At 42.1% G+C, this 14026-nt stretch overlaps 1 protein-coding gene across 1 annotated transcript; it reads left to right on the forward strand.

Moving 5' to 3' along the window:
- Nucleotides 1-617: 617 nt before the first annotated feature.
- On the forward strand, nt 618-13156 carry BRIX1 (biogenesis of ribosomes BRX1). Its single transcript, XM_061616084.1, has 11 exons — nt 618-680; nt 1318-1551; nt 3070-3181; nt 3793-3836; nt 6565-6635; nt 7955-8004; nt 8233-8306; nt 8404-8454; nt 9643-9744; nt 11192-11317; nt 12201-13156. The coding sequence occupies exons 1-11, from the start codon at nt 657-659 to the stop codon at nt 12462-12464; spliced, it is 1152 nt and encodes a 383-aa protein (XP_061472068.1). The 5' UTR covers nt 618-656; the 3' UTR covers nt 12465-13156.
- The last annotated feature ends 870 nt before the right edge of the window (nt 13157-14026 follow it).

The raw sequence follows: 14026 nt of genomic DNA on the forward strand, positions 1-14026 counted from the left end.
AGAGGGGGTTACTGAGGGCGTTACTCTATCCTTGAGATATCTATAATAAAACCTCCCTTACTTTGCGTTATTGGAGCATAGAGATAAGAATACTGTAGAACGATAGAGTAACTTGCCTTATTACATGATACTTCATGGATCATTTGATTTTCTTTTATACTTCTCACTCTACGCCGAGTCGAGATCATCTATTCTACCCATAAAAAATAATGGAGAAATCCAGAATTCTAGGGTAGCTGTGAAGGGGCAACAAGCGTGCAGAGCCAGAACAAAAGGCAACAGCACAAAAAAAACAGTTTGTGTTCTTTCTAACTCAAATCTTTTTTCTTGTTTAAAAACACAATAATAAACATGTTTAAAATTCATTTGCCAGTGCCAATAAATGTTCCCATGCTGCAGTTTGGGAGAAGAGGGGCTGTGGCTGAAAGTGCTTTAGACAGTACCGCAATATTGCATATTATTAAGGGATGGAGTTGAGACGAGTTTGTATTCCCAGGCACCTCTCCTCTCAGAAAAGACCTCTTAGGTTGCAGCAAAGATCAGATCGGTCCTTCAAACACTCTCCTAGCCCAATTCAGAGTCCAATTGTATGTGCCCTATTGATTTGCATTGAGACGCCTTGCGCATTGCATGTTTATTGAGGAGTAAATCCCACTATGTTGAATGGGGCTTTCTCCCAGGTAAGGATGCATAGGATTGTAACCTCAAACAAACAAAAAACCCCACAACTACAGATTTTTCACACAGAAGACTTGAATTAGAAGTATAAACTCTGTTTACGGATGCTTTTTTCTTTCTTTCATAGCGGTACTCACTCAGCTGCCCAGCCACACTTCCCCTAAAATCCTGGATTACTCCGTTATTTCTTATGGGCAACCCTCATTTGCGCGGGGGAGGCCATCAAAACATTCCAAAGATACAAATGTTACACTGTAATCCTAACCGGATCTACTCAGAAGTAAATCACCACAGAATTCAGTGTGGTTTACAACCATTGTGGAGTAGACAATACATTTCTGAGAAGTAAGCTCCATTGGGTTCAATGGGATTTACTCCCATGTAAGTGTGTATGGGATTGCAGCCTTAATCTGTTACAGCAAAATAAGGAAGAGTTTTGTGGCTCTTCTTCTTCTTCTGGAGTTTAATGGCGAATTAAAGCCAAGGAAAGTTTTGCGGCTCCCTTAAGGTGTAACACATTTATTATTGGAGTGGGGTGGATAAAGGTACCTAAACTCAACCTGGAAGTGTATACCTAACCCGGGAGTGTAAAACTAAGAAAAAATTATTGTTCTACTTCTGCTGCTCTGAAAATCCTAGAGAGGCTGGGGAAGCGATTTCCGTTTGGGAAGAGGGGCGGTGCTTGGAGTGCGCAACATGGCGGCTAAGAGACAGCGTGGAGCCGGTAAAAGAGCGCCTACGGGGCCGAAGAGAAAACGTGCTAAGAAGGCTCCAGAGCGAACGGGTGAGGGAGAAGAGGAGAAGAAGAAAGCCGCGTCCTCCGTGGTCGGTTCGGGACAGCATGAGTACTTCGTACCACCCCCAGTCTCTCAGGTGGGCGCGCTGGGAAAGTGCTTGGGTGGGTTGCTGCTTCTCGGCCGTTCCCTCAGATTCTGGTGATGGTTGTACTCCTTGTGGCAGACGCTGAACAAAGTGTCTCTGAACACTTGCGGAGTATTTCTCGGAGTACGGGCTTCGATAACAGGGTTTGCAGCCCAGTCCTAAGCATGTGAGCCCTCCTGAATTCCATGGAATTTATTTATTTATTTATTTTATTTAATTTATATACCGCCCTAAGCCAAAAAGGCTCTCTGGGCGGTGTACATAAAAGATAAAACAAGCAAAATATATAAATACAGTAAATATAACAGAATCAAAAGTCAAAACAACAAACAACAACAACCAAGCAACATCAAAATATAACGATAATAAGATTCTGTTTAAAATACACGATAAAAACAATTATTAAGATACATTTTAAAATGCCTCCTGGGATTGCAGCTTTAATTAGTAATTTGGTTGAACAGCTGTGCTGGCCACCGTTTGATAGTCTGCCTGTGCAGTCCTGTACATGTCTACTGAGAAGTGAGTCCTGTTGAGTTTAGTGGGGCTTACTCCTACGTAAGTAGGTATAGATTGCAGTGTGAGAAATGTATGACTTAACCATCATTTGATTGAACCAGTGAGCATATTCAACTTGTCTTACTTAATTTGTGACTGCATTTTTGCTTGAGAGAGACTGAGACATGTTTTTGGCTCCACCTGGGGTTGCCAACCTTTTTTTGGTCTGTGGGTTCATTTACAAAGCAGTAAAATAGCCCCACAAATACTGTACCTCTCTTACCCAGCTAAAATCCCCCAACTGTCCTACCACTGTAATTAGGCTTGGGGGGAAAACCATTTTGATAGCTAAAGAAGGCTTCTTTCAACCCTGGTAGGGGTAGATGTGACCCTGAGGGTGTCAGGGAAGGCCTCTGCAGGTACTTGGATGCCCATGGGTCCTATGTTGGCTGCCTATGGCGTACAGTTCTTGTGGTGCATTTGTTTATGTAAAGAAAGAGCCATTGGTTTTTTTTTTTAAGTGCCAGGAGCTCCATCTTCTTGGAAGTTGTGTCTTCTGACAAGGGGATCCTCACTGTTAATTTGTGAGACTGTGAGATTGGGCAGGTGGGCTGCTAATGTTTGGCACTGAGAGTTAGAAAATGTTGGATGGCCTCATTGACCCTCTTACACTTTCATGTGTTTTAAGCTCAGCGTTGGTATTGAAAATTGCTTCTGAGCAAGTGTTTTTCTCTGTAGGAACTTTGGGAGGTCTGTCACGGTGATCAGTTGAAGTCTCTGTTGAAGGGTACCTTGTAATTTTTGTGCGTGTTTGTAACAGATTAGTTATTTCCTTGGAAATGTGCCTACGTTTTCAGAGTTAAGATAGCTGTTAAAATATTTGTGTCACCTCCCATTTTATAGCTGAATATCTGAAGCTGAAATGTATCCACGGCTATCTAGGGAGGTAATGGGTGTGGTAGTCTGGTTGTTGTTGTTTACCCCCTTCACATAAATCCTTCTGTCTTCTAGGGCAAATGGAAAAACAAAGAAAGAGTGCTCATTTTCTCATCCAGAGGGATCAATTTTAGGACAAGACATCTAATGAAAGACTTAAGAATGTTGATGCCCCATTCTAAAGCAGGTAATTTTTATTTTATTTGTATTTTGTTTCTTGTTTTAACTGGTTTGCTGTTTTCACTCGCATAGACCTATGCAAATCTAAATACTGGCAATGATTACCTTATTAAAAATGTTGGAATATAAAACTAAATTGAATGAATAGTTATGCTTTAATTAGACATTACTCTCTCCCATTTGCGCAACTGGTTATTAACCAGTTTATCCTATCTTAACTACATTTTTTCTCTTGCAGTGGAAGATGTGATAAACAGTATATTGATAGAGGTTCTGTTCACCCTGAACAGGTGTGCAGTTCTTCCCAGTCTAGCTGCTGGGAGTGTGTGCATCAAGTTCTCTTCAGAAAGCAGAATTGTGTTGGCCATCTGCTGTAAAGCAAAATTAGTGCTCTGTGCATATAACCTTGGCATCTGGATTAGGAAGAGGGAACCATGTGCTAAGTGCTTGTTTACATCCAGAATCCTAGCTAGGGAAACATAAGCAGAATATGGCTGGATCAGACCAACTAACTTTCAACCGTTATATCAGTAGCAGTTCTAATAAATGTTAAATTACATACCACTATGTTGGTACAATCATTAAACAATACATTATATGTTTTCATTTGTTTCCCAGACACCAAAATGGACAGAAAGGACAAACTATTCATAGTTAACGAGGTAAGTTATAGCAATCCTCTGTTTTGCTTGAGATGACCCATTGTGTGGCCTGGCTTAGGGAATTTGAATCAGCTCTTCTTAGTCCTATTTACTTCTTGTTCCTCCCTCCCTCTTTTCTCATGGATCATAGAATAGTAGAGTTGGAAGGGGCCTATAAGGCCATCAAGTCCAACCCCCTGCTCAATGCAAGAATCCAAATCAAAGCATTCCCGACAGATGGCTGTCTAGCTGCCTCTTGAATGCATCCAGTGTCAGAGAGCCCACTACCTCTCTAGGTAATTGGTTCCATTGTTGTATGGCTCTAACAGTTAGGAAGTTTTTCCTGATGTTCAGTTGAAATCTGGCTTCGTGCAACTTGAGCCCATTATTCCGTGTCCTGCACTCTGGGATGATTGAGAAGAGATCCCAGCCCTCCTTTGTTTGACAACCTTTCATGTACTTGAAGAATGCTATCATATCTCCCCTCAGTCTTTTCTTCTGCAGGCTAAACATGCCCAGTTCTTTCAGTCTCTCCTCGTAGAGCTTTGTTTCCAGTCCCCTGATCATCCTTGTTGCCCTCCTCTGAACCTGTTCCAGTTTGCATCCTTCTTGAAGTGCAGAGACCAGAACTGGATGCAGTACTTAAGATGAGGCCTAACGAGTGCTGAATAGAGGGGAACTAATACTTCACACGATTTGGAAACTATACTTCTGTTAATGCAGCCTAATATAGCATTTGCCTTTTTTGCAGCCACATCGCACTGTTGGCTCATATTCAGCTTGTGATCAACAATTCCAAGATCCTTTTCACATGTTGTATTGCTGAGCCAAGTATCCCCCATCTTATAACTGTGCATTTGGTTTCTTTTTCCTAAGTGTAGAACTTTGCATTTATCCCTGTTGAATTTCATTCTGTTGTTTTCAGCCCAATGCTCCAGCCTATCAAGGTCCCTTTGAATTTTCTTTCTGTCTTCCACAGTATTAGACATGCCCCCCAATTTTGTATCATCTGCAAATTTGATAAGCATGCTCTGTACCTCATGCAAGTCGTTAATAAAAATGTTGAAGAGCACTGGGCCCAGGACCGAGCCCTGGGGTACCCCACTTGTTAATTCTGCCAAGTTTGAGAAGGAACCATTGACAAGCATTCTTTGAGTAGGATTCTGGAGCCAACTGTGGATCCACCTGATAGTTGTTCCATCCAGCCCACATTTAGCTAGCTTGCTAATCACAACATCATTGTGATTGTGGAGGCACTGTTTTAGAGTGGTTCCAATCCTATCTCCAAGGTCGTTTTCAGAGAATAGCATTGGATGATTGTCTTTCGGCCCCCTGGCAGTTGTGCTGTGCGGTGCCGCAGGGTACCATCTTGTCCCCCATGCTATTTCATATCTATATGAAGCCCTTGGGAGCGGTCATCAGGAGATTTGGGGTGAGGTGTCAGCAGTACGCTGATGATACCCAGCTCTATTTCTCTGTAACATTTGAATTGGGAGAGTCCATGCAAGCCCTGGACCCTGCCTGGACTTGGTGGTGGGCTGGATGAGGGCCAATAAACCGAGTCTGAATCCTAGCAAGATGGAGGTGCTGTGGGTTGGTGGTTCCCAAGTTCAGATAATTGGTCAGTTGCCTGCTTTGGATGGGGTCGTACTTCCTCTGAAAGAGCAGGTCAGTAGTCTGGGGGTACTCCTACATCCATCAGTGTTGCTAGAGGCCCAGGTGACCTCAGTGGCTAGGAGTGCCTTTTACCAGCTATGGCTCTTTCTGGACCGGGATAGCCTGACCACTGTTGTCTATGCACTGTTACCCTCCAGGCTGGATCACTGTAATGCGCTGTATGTGGGACTGCCCTTGAGGTTGGTCCGGAAGCTGCAGCTGGTGCAAAATGCGGCAGCGAGACTGCTCACTGGGGCAGGGTATCGCCAACATGTCACCCTGCTGCCGAAAGAACTGCACTGGCTGCCCATTTGCAACCGGGCCAAGTTCAAAGTTCTAGTTTTGGTGTACAAAGCCCTATATAGATTGGGACCGGGATACTTATCCTGATCACTGCGCTAGTCCTAACCCAAAACTTTGAACTGCAACCTACAGGAGTTGCTTCCTTCTACAGTAAAAGGAAATAATTAGCTTCTGTATTTGAAACTCCCCGATTAAAGACTAAGGTTGGAAATGCATTGGGTATTAAACTTTTTCTTCTACCCCTTTGCTTCCTTCTCTCCCCCCCCCCATTTTCCTGGCTTCCTCCCCTTTTTGCAGCACTTGTCAAAATGTAGCAAGAAATAATGTTACGTCTAGAACAGCATGTGTGAACTGCATCTCCTTTGATTGACTCCCATTGCACTGTGGAGGCAACAGCCCTATTTAGGTATTATAGTAATATGGGGCCAGAACATGGGAGCAAGGAGAGTGGGGGTGATCATGTTGGTTTACCCTATCACCTGCCATGAGTTGTAGGGTGACTCTACAGCAGGTATTCTGTACTCCTGTAGGCTCCTTGTGCGATGTAAAACCCTTATTTTCCAGGGTTCTGCATCATGCTGGGAGCCTACACAACTTGAAGCAGGCTTCGTGCTACAATTAGCAGAGGGCATATAACTTGCAGAGGGCAGTGGCAGAGGTGGAGCCAGCACACTTGTCCCCACTTGCATGTTTGTTTCCAGATTACTATAATGCCTGAAATTTGATTTGCCCTGAAAAAGCACAGTTTTTCTGGTTCAGTGACTATTTTGTTTATGCTTCATGTGTGCAGGTCTGTGAAATGAAAAACTGCAATAAGTGCATATTTTTTGAAGCAAAGAAGAAGCAGGATCTTTATGTATGGTGAGAAAACACTTAAATGTTTCATCGTGTGTTCTAAGTTCTGACAGTTGTGGATATGTGCAAAGTGGGATGGGGGATATCCTAGTCATTTCAGTTTCTAATTATTCCAGGTCACCATTCTTGAGTGGAGATAATCTTAGGTTCTGAAAACAACCAGAAAAATATGTGGCGAGGTATTAGGAAAAGAATAACAAATATCATAGTCTGCTTGCGCCAGCAGTAGCAAACTTGCAGACCATACCCAGCCCCTGCCGTCCCTTTCTCTTTCTGGCTTCCAGGGAAAAGTTCATCTATATGTTCTCTTTTAGTACATACGTATTTTGCGCATCATCTTGCTGAGAGTAGCAGATGTTTACAAGAAGCCTTCATGTGTCTTTGTTTTAATAGGTAGTAGGTTGTGGCAGTGTTTCCTGACCCCTTCAGCGTAAGGAAGAAAGCTCCCATATTGGAAGCTTCAGTAGAATAGGGGGAGCATTCTGAAAGCAGCAGGCTCTGCCTTTCCTTTCCAGCTTTAGACTTCTGAGCAAAAAGGCCACAAGTGAGGCAGCGGTAAAATCAGCTGTCAGAAGGCAGCATGTGGGGCTTACCCTGCACCTTTTGAGAGAAAGATCTCTTTCAGTACACAGCTCTGCTTACAACACAGCGGGGCTCAGAAATCAGAGCATGAGGCTGTTCCCTTCCCCTGTGGAACACTTCTCCCATAGGAAGAAAATGGGAAGTGGTCGCATGAACAGCATTCAGTACCCTGTTCTCTTCATTAAATAAGAACTAGGTTTCCAGGCAGCTTTTGAGAGGGTGACGGGTTTCTGGAGACAGATCACAGGACAGTTCTTCCTTTCTTGGGGCATTTTTCAGAGCATGGACTTTAAAAGGGCTTGGTCCTGAAGGCAGCACCCCATTTTTTTTACAGTAAAAAGGGATATGGCCACACTGCAGCCTCCAGAATGGAACATTCTGGCTCCTCTTTGTTGATCTGGGACTATCTCCTCCCACTTATCGTCAAGAGCTGTAATAATCTCATGAAGGCTAGAAGGAGGTTAGCTTGGGCTCCTGGGGCAGTTTCCGCTTAATCAAGCAAGTTCTTATTTGCAACAATTTCAAGCTGCTCTTGGTGGATAGGAAGGCATTTTGTGTGTAACAATCTATTAACTTCAGTGAAACGCAACCATTTTATTTATAAAAGTATTTATATACCGCCCTCTTGCAAAACTTCAAGACAGTGTACAGCAGCATAAAATGATACAAAGCAATCATTAAACTGACTGGCTACGCAAGAAAATTGTGGGTTTTTATTTCCTAATGTCTCTTTTCTATTTCAGGCTTTCAAATGTTCCCCATGGACCATCAGCTAAGTTTTTAGTACAAAATAGTAAGTTCAAATATGTGACAGTGTCTTCGATTGCTATTGCCTTGTTTTTACTTTTCCGAATGACCCTACAAAGACACATGCCATAATTGTGCTTAATGTTTGGGAGATGTTACTATGACAAACTGTAATCAGCTGCATTGTTCTGCTTTTGTTTCAATGTTTCCTTTTTTAAAAAATGTTGTACAATAAAATCTTGGAATGACATAGCTCCCATTCATATCATTGCAGTTCACACACTGGCTGAACTGAAGATGACTGGGAATTGTTTGAGAGGCTCCCGACCCCTTCTGTCTTTTGATCAGGCGAGTATCGATCTCCCAAATTACTTTACTGCCTTCCATTATCTCACTGTTGTGGATGCTTTTTGCTTATTTCTAAAACACTGTCTTTTTCTGACAGACTTTTGACCAGGAGCCCCATTATGCATTGCTGAAAGAGCTGCTTATTCAGGTCAGTATATGGCAATATTTATAGGTTACTCTTTCTGCTATGAAACAAGACAAGCGCTTTTGCTATGGGGCCGCATAATCCTTGTGTACCTTGATGTGGTGTTGGCAACCTATGAGATCCTCAGATCAGTTGCATCCAGTTAGTTCTGCTCAGAGTAAATCCATTGAAAGTAATGGGAATGACTAACTTGGGTTCATTATTTTCAGTGAGTTTACTCTGAGTAGAACAAAATTGGCTATAACCTAAGTATTGCAGAAACACACTTGACAAAATACAGTCCTGTCTCTTGAACCACTATAAATTTCTGTGCTAGGGCTGAGGGTGAAGGGCCTGTGGATGTTGTAAGTGAAGACTTTGTTTCAAGAGTAGTTGAAGGGATGCAGGATGGCACTTTATTTATAGCACTTTATCTTTATAGCTGAGAAGGTTCCTAGAGCAACTTACAAAGATCAGTGGCAAGACAGTGCCTATTGCAGGCTTATGATCCATTTAGTGACAGACTTTATTCAGTGTTCATCTCCCAAAAGCCTCAGTGGTGGTCTTTGGACAGAAAAGAACTAGAGGATTTCCAAGATTTCACCCTTTTTAATGCAGTTCTGGTGCTAGCAAACCAGCAGCACTGAGCACATCATGTGAAATATACTTTTCCATGTATTGGATGAATCTCAATCCTCAGGTCTGCCAAGATTCATGTTTGTGCTTCCAAGTTGAGCTACATGCTAATCAGTCATATCAGTGTTTGCAAGACTTGGTCCTTAACTGAGTATTGTAACAGAAAGATGCTTTGGAGCTTAAACATAGCGCAGTTGATCTAACCAGGTACATGTTTTGCCTCCACTTCTACCATCATGATTCAAATGTCTGCTGCAGTTGATACTAATGTTTGCCTTACAGTGCCACCGCAATGTGAAATAAGCATGCTGGAGCAAAAGCTATAGCCATTCTGTGACAGGAGCTAAGAATAACCAGATTACATTAAGCTTGTAGTCCACAAATAATGTGACAGAGATGTACTATATTCATGAAAACAGAAAGTTCAGTCTGACCATGTGGTAAACAAATTACTTTAGCCATGAAAGGACCATGAATGCACAAAAGTGTGAGTTATGTACAGCCCATCTTGGAACTATGCTGAATCTTTGGGGCACATTGATTGCTTTAAAAAGCTTTCATTTCTCATCCTACCAGATCTTTAGTACTCCACACTATCACCCCAAAAGCCAGCCTTTTGTAGATCATGTCTTCACATTCTCCATAACAGACAAGAGGATTTGGTTTCGAAATTACCAGGTTAGTTGCTTTGCCTGTGGGATGATGTAATGGCAACAATTGTGATTTTTTCTCCTCCTGGGATCCATATGGAGTGTTCTAAACTGAAAAATGCCATGTGAACATTGACTTGGATGCTTTTGCCTAGCACAGATTAGCCTTTACAATTGTTTATTTAAAAAATCTTCCTTGGTAAAGCAGATGTGTCGATAGAACAAAAAAGCCAGGTTTACTAACGGCTTGTGTGATGCAGGTTGCATTCAGAATGATCAACTATGGTTTATTGTTATAGGAGTGAACCTATGTAAGCCACGTGCCTGCAAGCAGGCTGGAATCTTTCACTCCATTTTTGACTAACTAGTTTGTTGCTTTGTTCAAACATGAAGAGGTTAGGTTGGTCTTAACAGCGGTTTACCAAACAAGCCATCCTTGATTTATGAAGCTGTTTCATTGTAAAGATTAGGCACAGTTCAGGATTTGGACATAACATTAAACTGTGGTCCACTGAAAACAGGATCAAAACTTTCCAGTCTCCTCATGGCCACACCAGAGGAAGGAACATGTGAATCTGAGCATTGCCCCTATAATAAACCATAGTTTATCATAGCATTGGAACATAGCTATATCCTAACGTAGCTAAGCTTAACAGATAAAGGGTATTGACCAAAAATCAAATGCTGAAATCTCCTAGAATCAGATAATCTTACACTTAGTTATATAGGTACCTAATGCAGAACTTGTGCAAATGGATAACAGGCACATTAATTTTGGATCACTTGCTTATGGATTGTATTTAACATGATTCTCAGAATTCTGGGAAAGATAGACACTTGGTGTATTATATTCAAAAGTGTTATCATTTAAGAGTTTGATTGCATGTCCTTGAGGTGGTAGAATGAAGAAACACACACTTAAGTCATGAATGATGTCTGGTAAATGGACCAAAGAGTCTTCACTGTTCCAGAGGCTTGATGATAAGGTAGCTTCACTTGGCATGCCTCCCTTTTCTTACTGATGGACTCTTACTCCAGTCTTACACGTGCTTATTAGTTGTTCTCAGACTGTTCCTAAGAACAGCAAAAGTTTAAAGGTCTACAAAAAAAAACATGTTCTGAAATAAAAGGAGGTGACCCTAACATTGATATGGTTGCACAAGCTGTGATTTTAGTGGCAGTTAGAGAAGGCGCTGCCTTTCTACAAATGAAATCTGTCTTTTAGCTCCTTTTTCTTACTGGAGTCCAGCCCAAATTTTGGGCACAAAAGCCATTAAACTGCTAAATAGAGCCGGAGGGGATCTTGCTCCAGTGTTGGGTATGCTAAGGTAGCTTATAGGTGCTTCAGCAGTTGGGCACCTGTATAGTAGGAAAAGGGCATGAAGCATGCAAATGTTGGTTACTGTCTATTCTACACACCCCACCAGTATGTTACATATTTTGCATTAATATATCAAATATTTGCCACCCTGCAGATCGTAGATGATGGAGCCCTTGTAGAAATTGGGCCTCGCTTTGTTTTAAACCTTATCAAGATCTTCCAGGGCAGCTTTGGAGGACAAACCTTGTATGAAAACCCTCATTATCAGTCTCCAAATATGGTAATAAGATTTTTGGCTTTTTTTAGCCTACACTCTAGCTTGGCTGATGCCTCAGTGTGCTGTGACAGTGGTGTTAAAACAATCTTTTAATAAAATGTTGTTAGTAATTCTCGCCCATCACAGTCCTGTACTCTGGGTTGTCTGCAGAAGGCTACTGCTGCATAAGCAGTTGCCCCAATAGTTTGTGTTCTATCATGTCTTTGGGCTTCAGTCTTGCTTTATCTCTGAAGTACAAAGCCAGTCTTTAATTTTGTTACTGTGAGTACTGTTGCACATTGCCATTTGCCACCCCCCAAAAACACCTGATGTAAGATATGGGACAGTGAAATTGCATTAGTGCAAGCAATTCAGGGCAATGCAGTATCCACGTGATGCTGCACTGGTGTGGGGGCTGTTTTGAGTCCTATCCACGCTTTGTCTTGCACAGCAGACAGTAGCATCATTTTACAGTTTTGTACCTGTTATGACTGGCAAAGCTGCTAATGCTCAGTAATGACTGATGTTTACACATTAAAATATCTGATAGTAGAATTGATAATGGGAGGAACTGTAGCTCAGTGGTAGAATTTATGCTTTTCTGCTTGCAGGCTTCCCATACGCATATGGTTGGCCACTGTGAGAACAGGATGCTGGACTAGATGGGCCACTGGCCTGGTTCAGCAAGGCTCTTCTTAAGTTCTCATGTAGAAGATCCCTGATTCGATTGATGGCACATGTAGGTCAAGCAGGGGAAAGATCTTAACCTGAAACCCTGTAGAGCTGGTGGTGGTTGGTGTACACAGCTCTGAGCTAGTCTGATTCAGCATAAGACAGCTTCCTGATGTGTTTGGTTTCAAGTTGTAGCCCCAAAACTTGTGTTAATCTTTTTTTCTTTTGGTTCCAGCATCGGCGGACAATAAGACTAGCCACAGCAGCTAAATTCAAAGAAAAGCAACAAATGAAAGAGCTCCAGAAACTGAGGAAGAAAGAAGAGAAGCCACTTATTCTTGATGATCCCACGGAACAAGTTTTTGAAACTCCAGCAGAGGAAAAGCCCATGGAGATAGAACTGGTGAAACCAGAGCCAAAAGTTAGCTTGAAGAAGAAAAATAAATTGCATCAGCGAGAGAGGAAGCTGAAGAAAAGACTGGGTGGAATTGGAGCATAGAATATTCGAAGGGGTGGGGAAATTAACTGTGACTTGATAACACAACCATTTAATCAGCTTTTACTATTGTTTGTATAACTGATTTTTGTACAGGAACTTTATAAACATATATGTCATTCAGCGTGGGCTAGTTTTGTAATTTGCAAGTAACTTTTTTCCGTGTGTCTTTTAATATGGCTTCTAAAATGCTTAAGTAAATAAAAAATCTATGGAGAACAGCTTGGAAAAATGTCCAGCAGTTTAGTAGCAGTTTCTCTGTGCTACTTCAACAGGAACAGCCCACATCCATTTGCCCTACTCCTCTATGTTGGTTGAACATTGTCTGGTGCAGAGTTTGACTGCTCCCAGCTCCCAACACTTTAATGAGGAAATCTTAAAGACTTGGAGCTTCCTCTGTGTATGGTTACATGATTTTTAATGTTGCTGTGAGAAAATGCAGTAGCTAATAGAGTAGAGAGTTTTCCAGCAGATGCCATTGCTGTGTTAGCCTGTTGCCATTCATGTGTTATATAGGGTAGTGTGTGTCCTATTTCCTGTGCCTGTGGGTCCATCAGTGGGGCAGCCCTTTCTTTTTCCACAGCTGATGCTAAGGTTGTTTGTGTTCCATGAGTTCAAAATGAAATTCTGCAGCAAGAAAAGTTGAATTCTACAACCTGTAAATTAAAGATGGACGTGCCTGGTTTTTTACTATATCTGCTGTGTTTAGAAAGGATGATGACTATATTTCACAACTTTAATGCAAGTCATATAAAATGTTGGTAGTAATTTGATCTTATCCATGTTTGTTCACATGTAAGTTCAATGGGACTTTCTTTTACAGCCTAAACTTAAGTGGTCCCTGTCACTGTCCAGGCTTTAAGTGGGGTCCTCTGCTCCCTGCACTATTTGACATTGTACTTAAATGGTGATTGCAATGACAGCCTAGCATCACACTTTGAAACATTTAAGGACTGAATTGCAGTACAGTGCATCATTTGCTTTACCATAAACTGATGGCTAAAAATGTGACCACTTCCCACTGAAAATTAAGAACATAAGAAGAGCCTGCTGGATCAGGCCAGTGGCCCATCTAGTCCAGCATCCTGTTCTCACAGTGGCCAACCAGGTGCCTGGGGGAAGCCTGCAAGCAGGACCCGAGTGCAAGAACACTCTCCCCTCCTGAGGCTTCCGCCAACTGGTTTTCAAAAGCATGCTGCCTCTGACTAGGGTGGCAGAGCACAGCCATCACGGCTAGTAGCCATTGATAGCCCTGTCCTCCATGAATTTGTCTAATCTTCTTTTAAAGCTGTCCAAGCTGGTGGCCATTACTGCATCTTGTGGGAGCAAATTCCATAGTTTAACTATGCGCTGAGTAAAGAAGTACTTCCTTTTGTCTGTCCTGAATCTTCCAACATTCAGCTTCTTTGAATGTCCACGAGTTCTAGTATTATGAGAGAGGGAGAAGAACTTTTCTCTATCCACTTTCTCAATGCCATGCATAATTTTATACACTTCTATCATGTCTCCTCTGACCCGCCTTTTCTCTAAACTAAAAAGCCCCAAATGCTGCAACCTTTCCTCGT

Source organism: Rhineura floridana, chromosome 1 (assembly GCF_030035675.1).
Source record: "Rhineura floridana isolate rRhiFlo1 chromosome 1, rRhiFlo1.hap2, whole genome shotgun sequence".
Classification (NCBI taxonomy): Eukaryota; Metazoa; Chordata; class Lepidosauria; order Squamata; family Rhineuridae; genus Rhineura; species Rhineura floridana.

Excerpts from the sequence above, each read along its gene's own strand:
- BRIX1 (XM_061616084.1), top strand. The coding sequence starts at position 657 with ATGTTGAATGGGGCTTTCTCCCAG. Across the intron at positions 681-1,317 it reads TGAATGGGGCTTTCTCCCAG|AGAGGCTGGGGAAGCGATTT; the intron begins GTAAGGATGCAT and ends TGAAAATCCTAG. Across the intron at positions 8,307-8,403 it reads CCCTTCTGTCTTTTGATCAG|ACTTTTGACCAGGAGCCCCA; the intron begins GCGAGTATCGAT and ends TTTTTCTGACAG.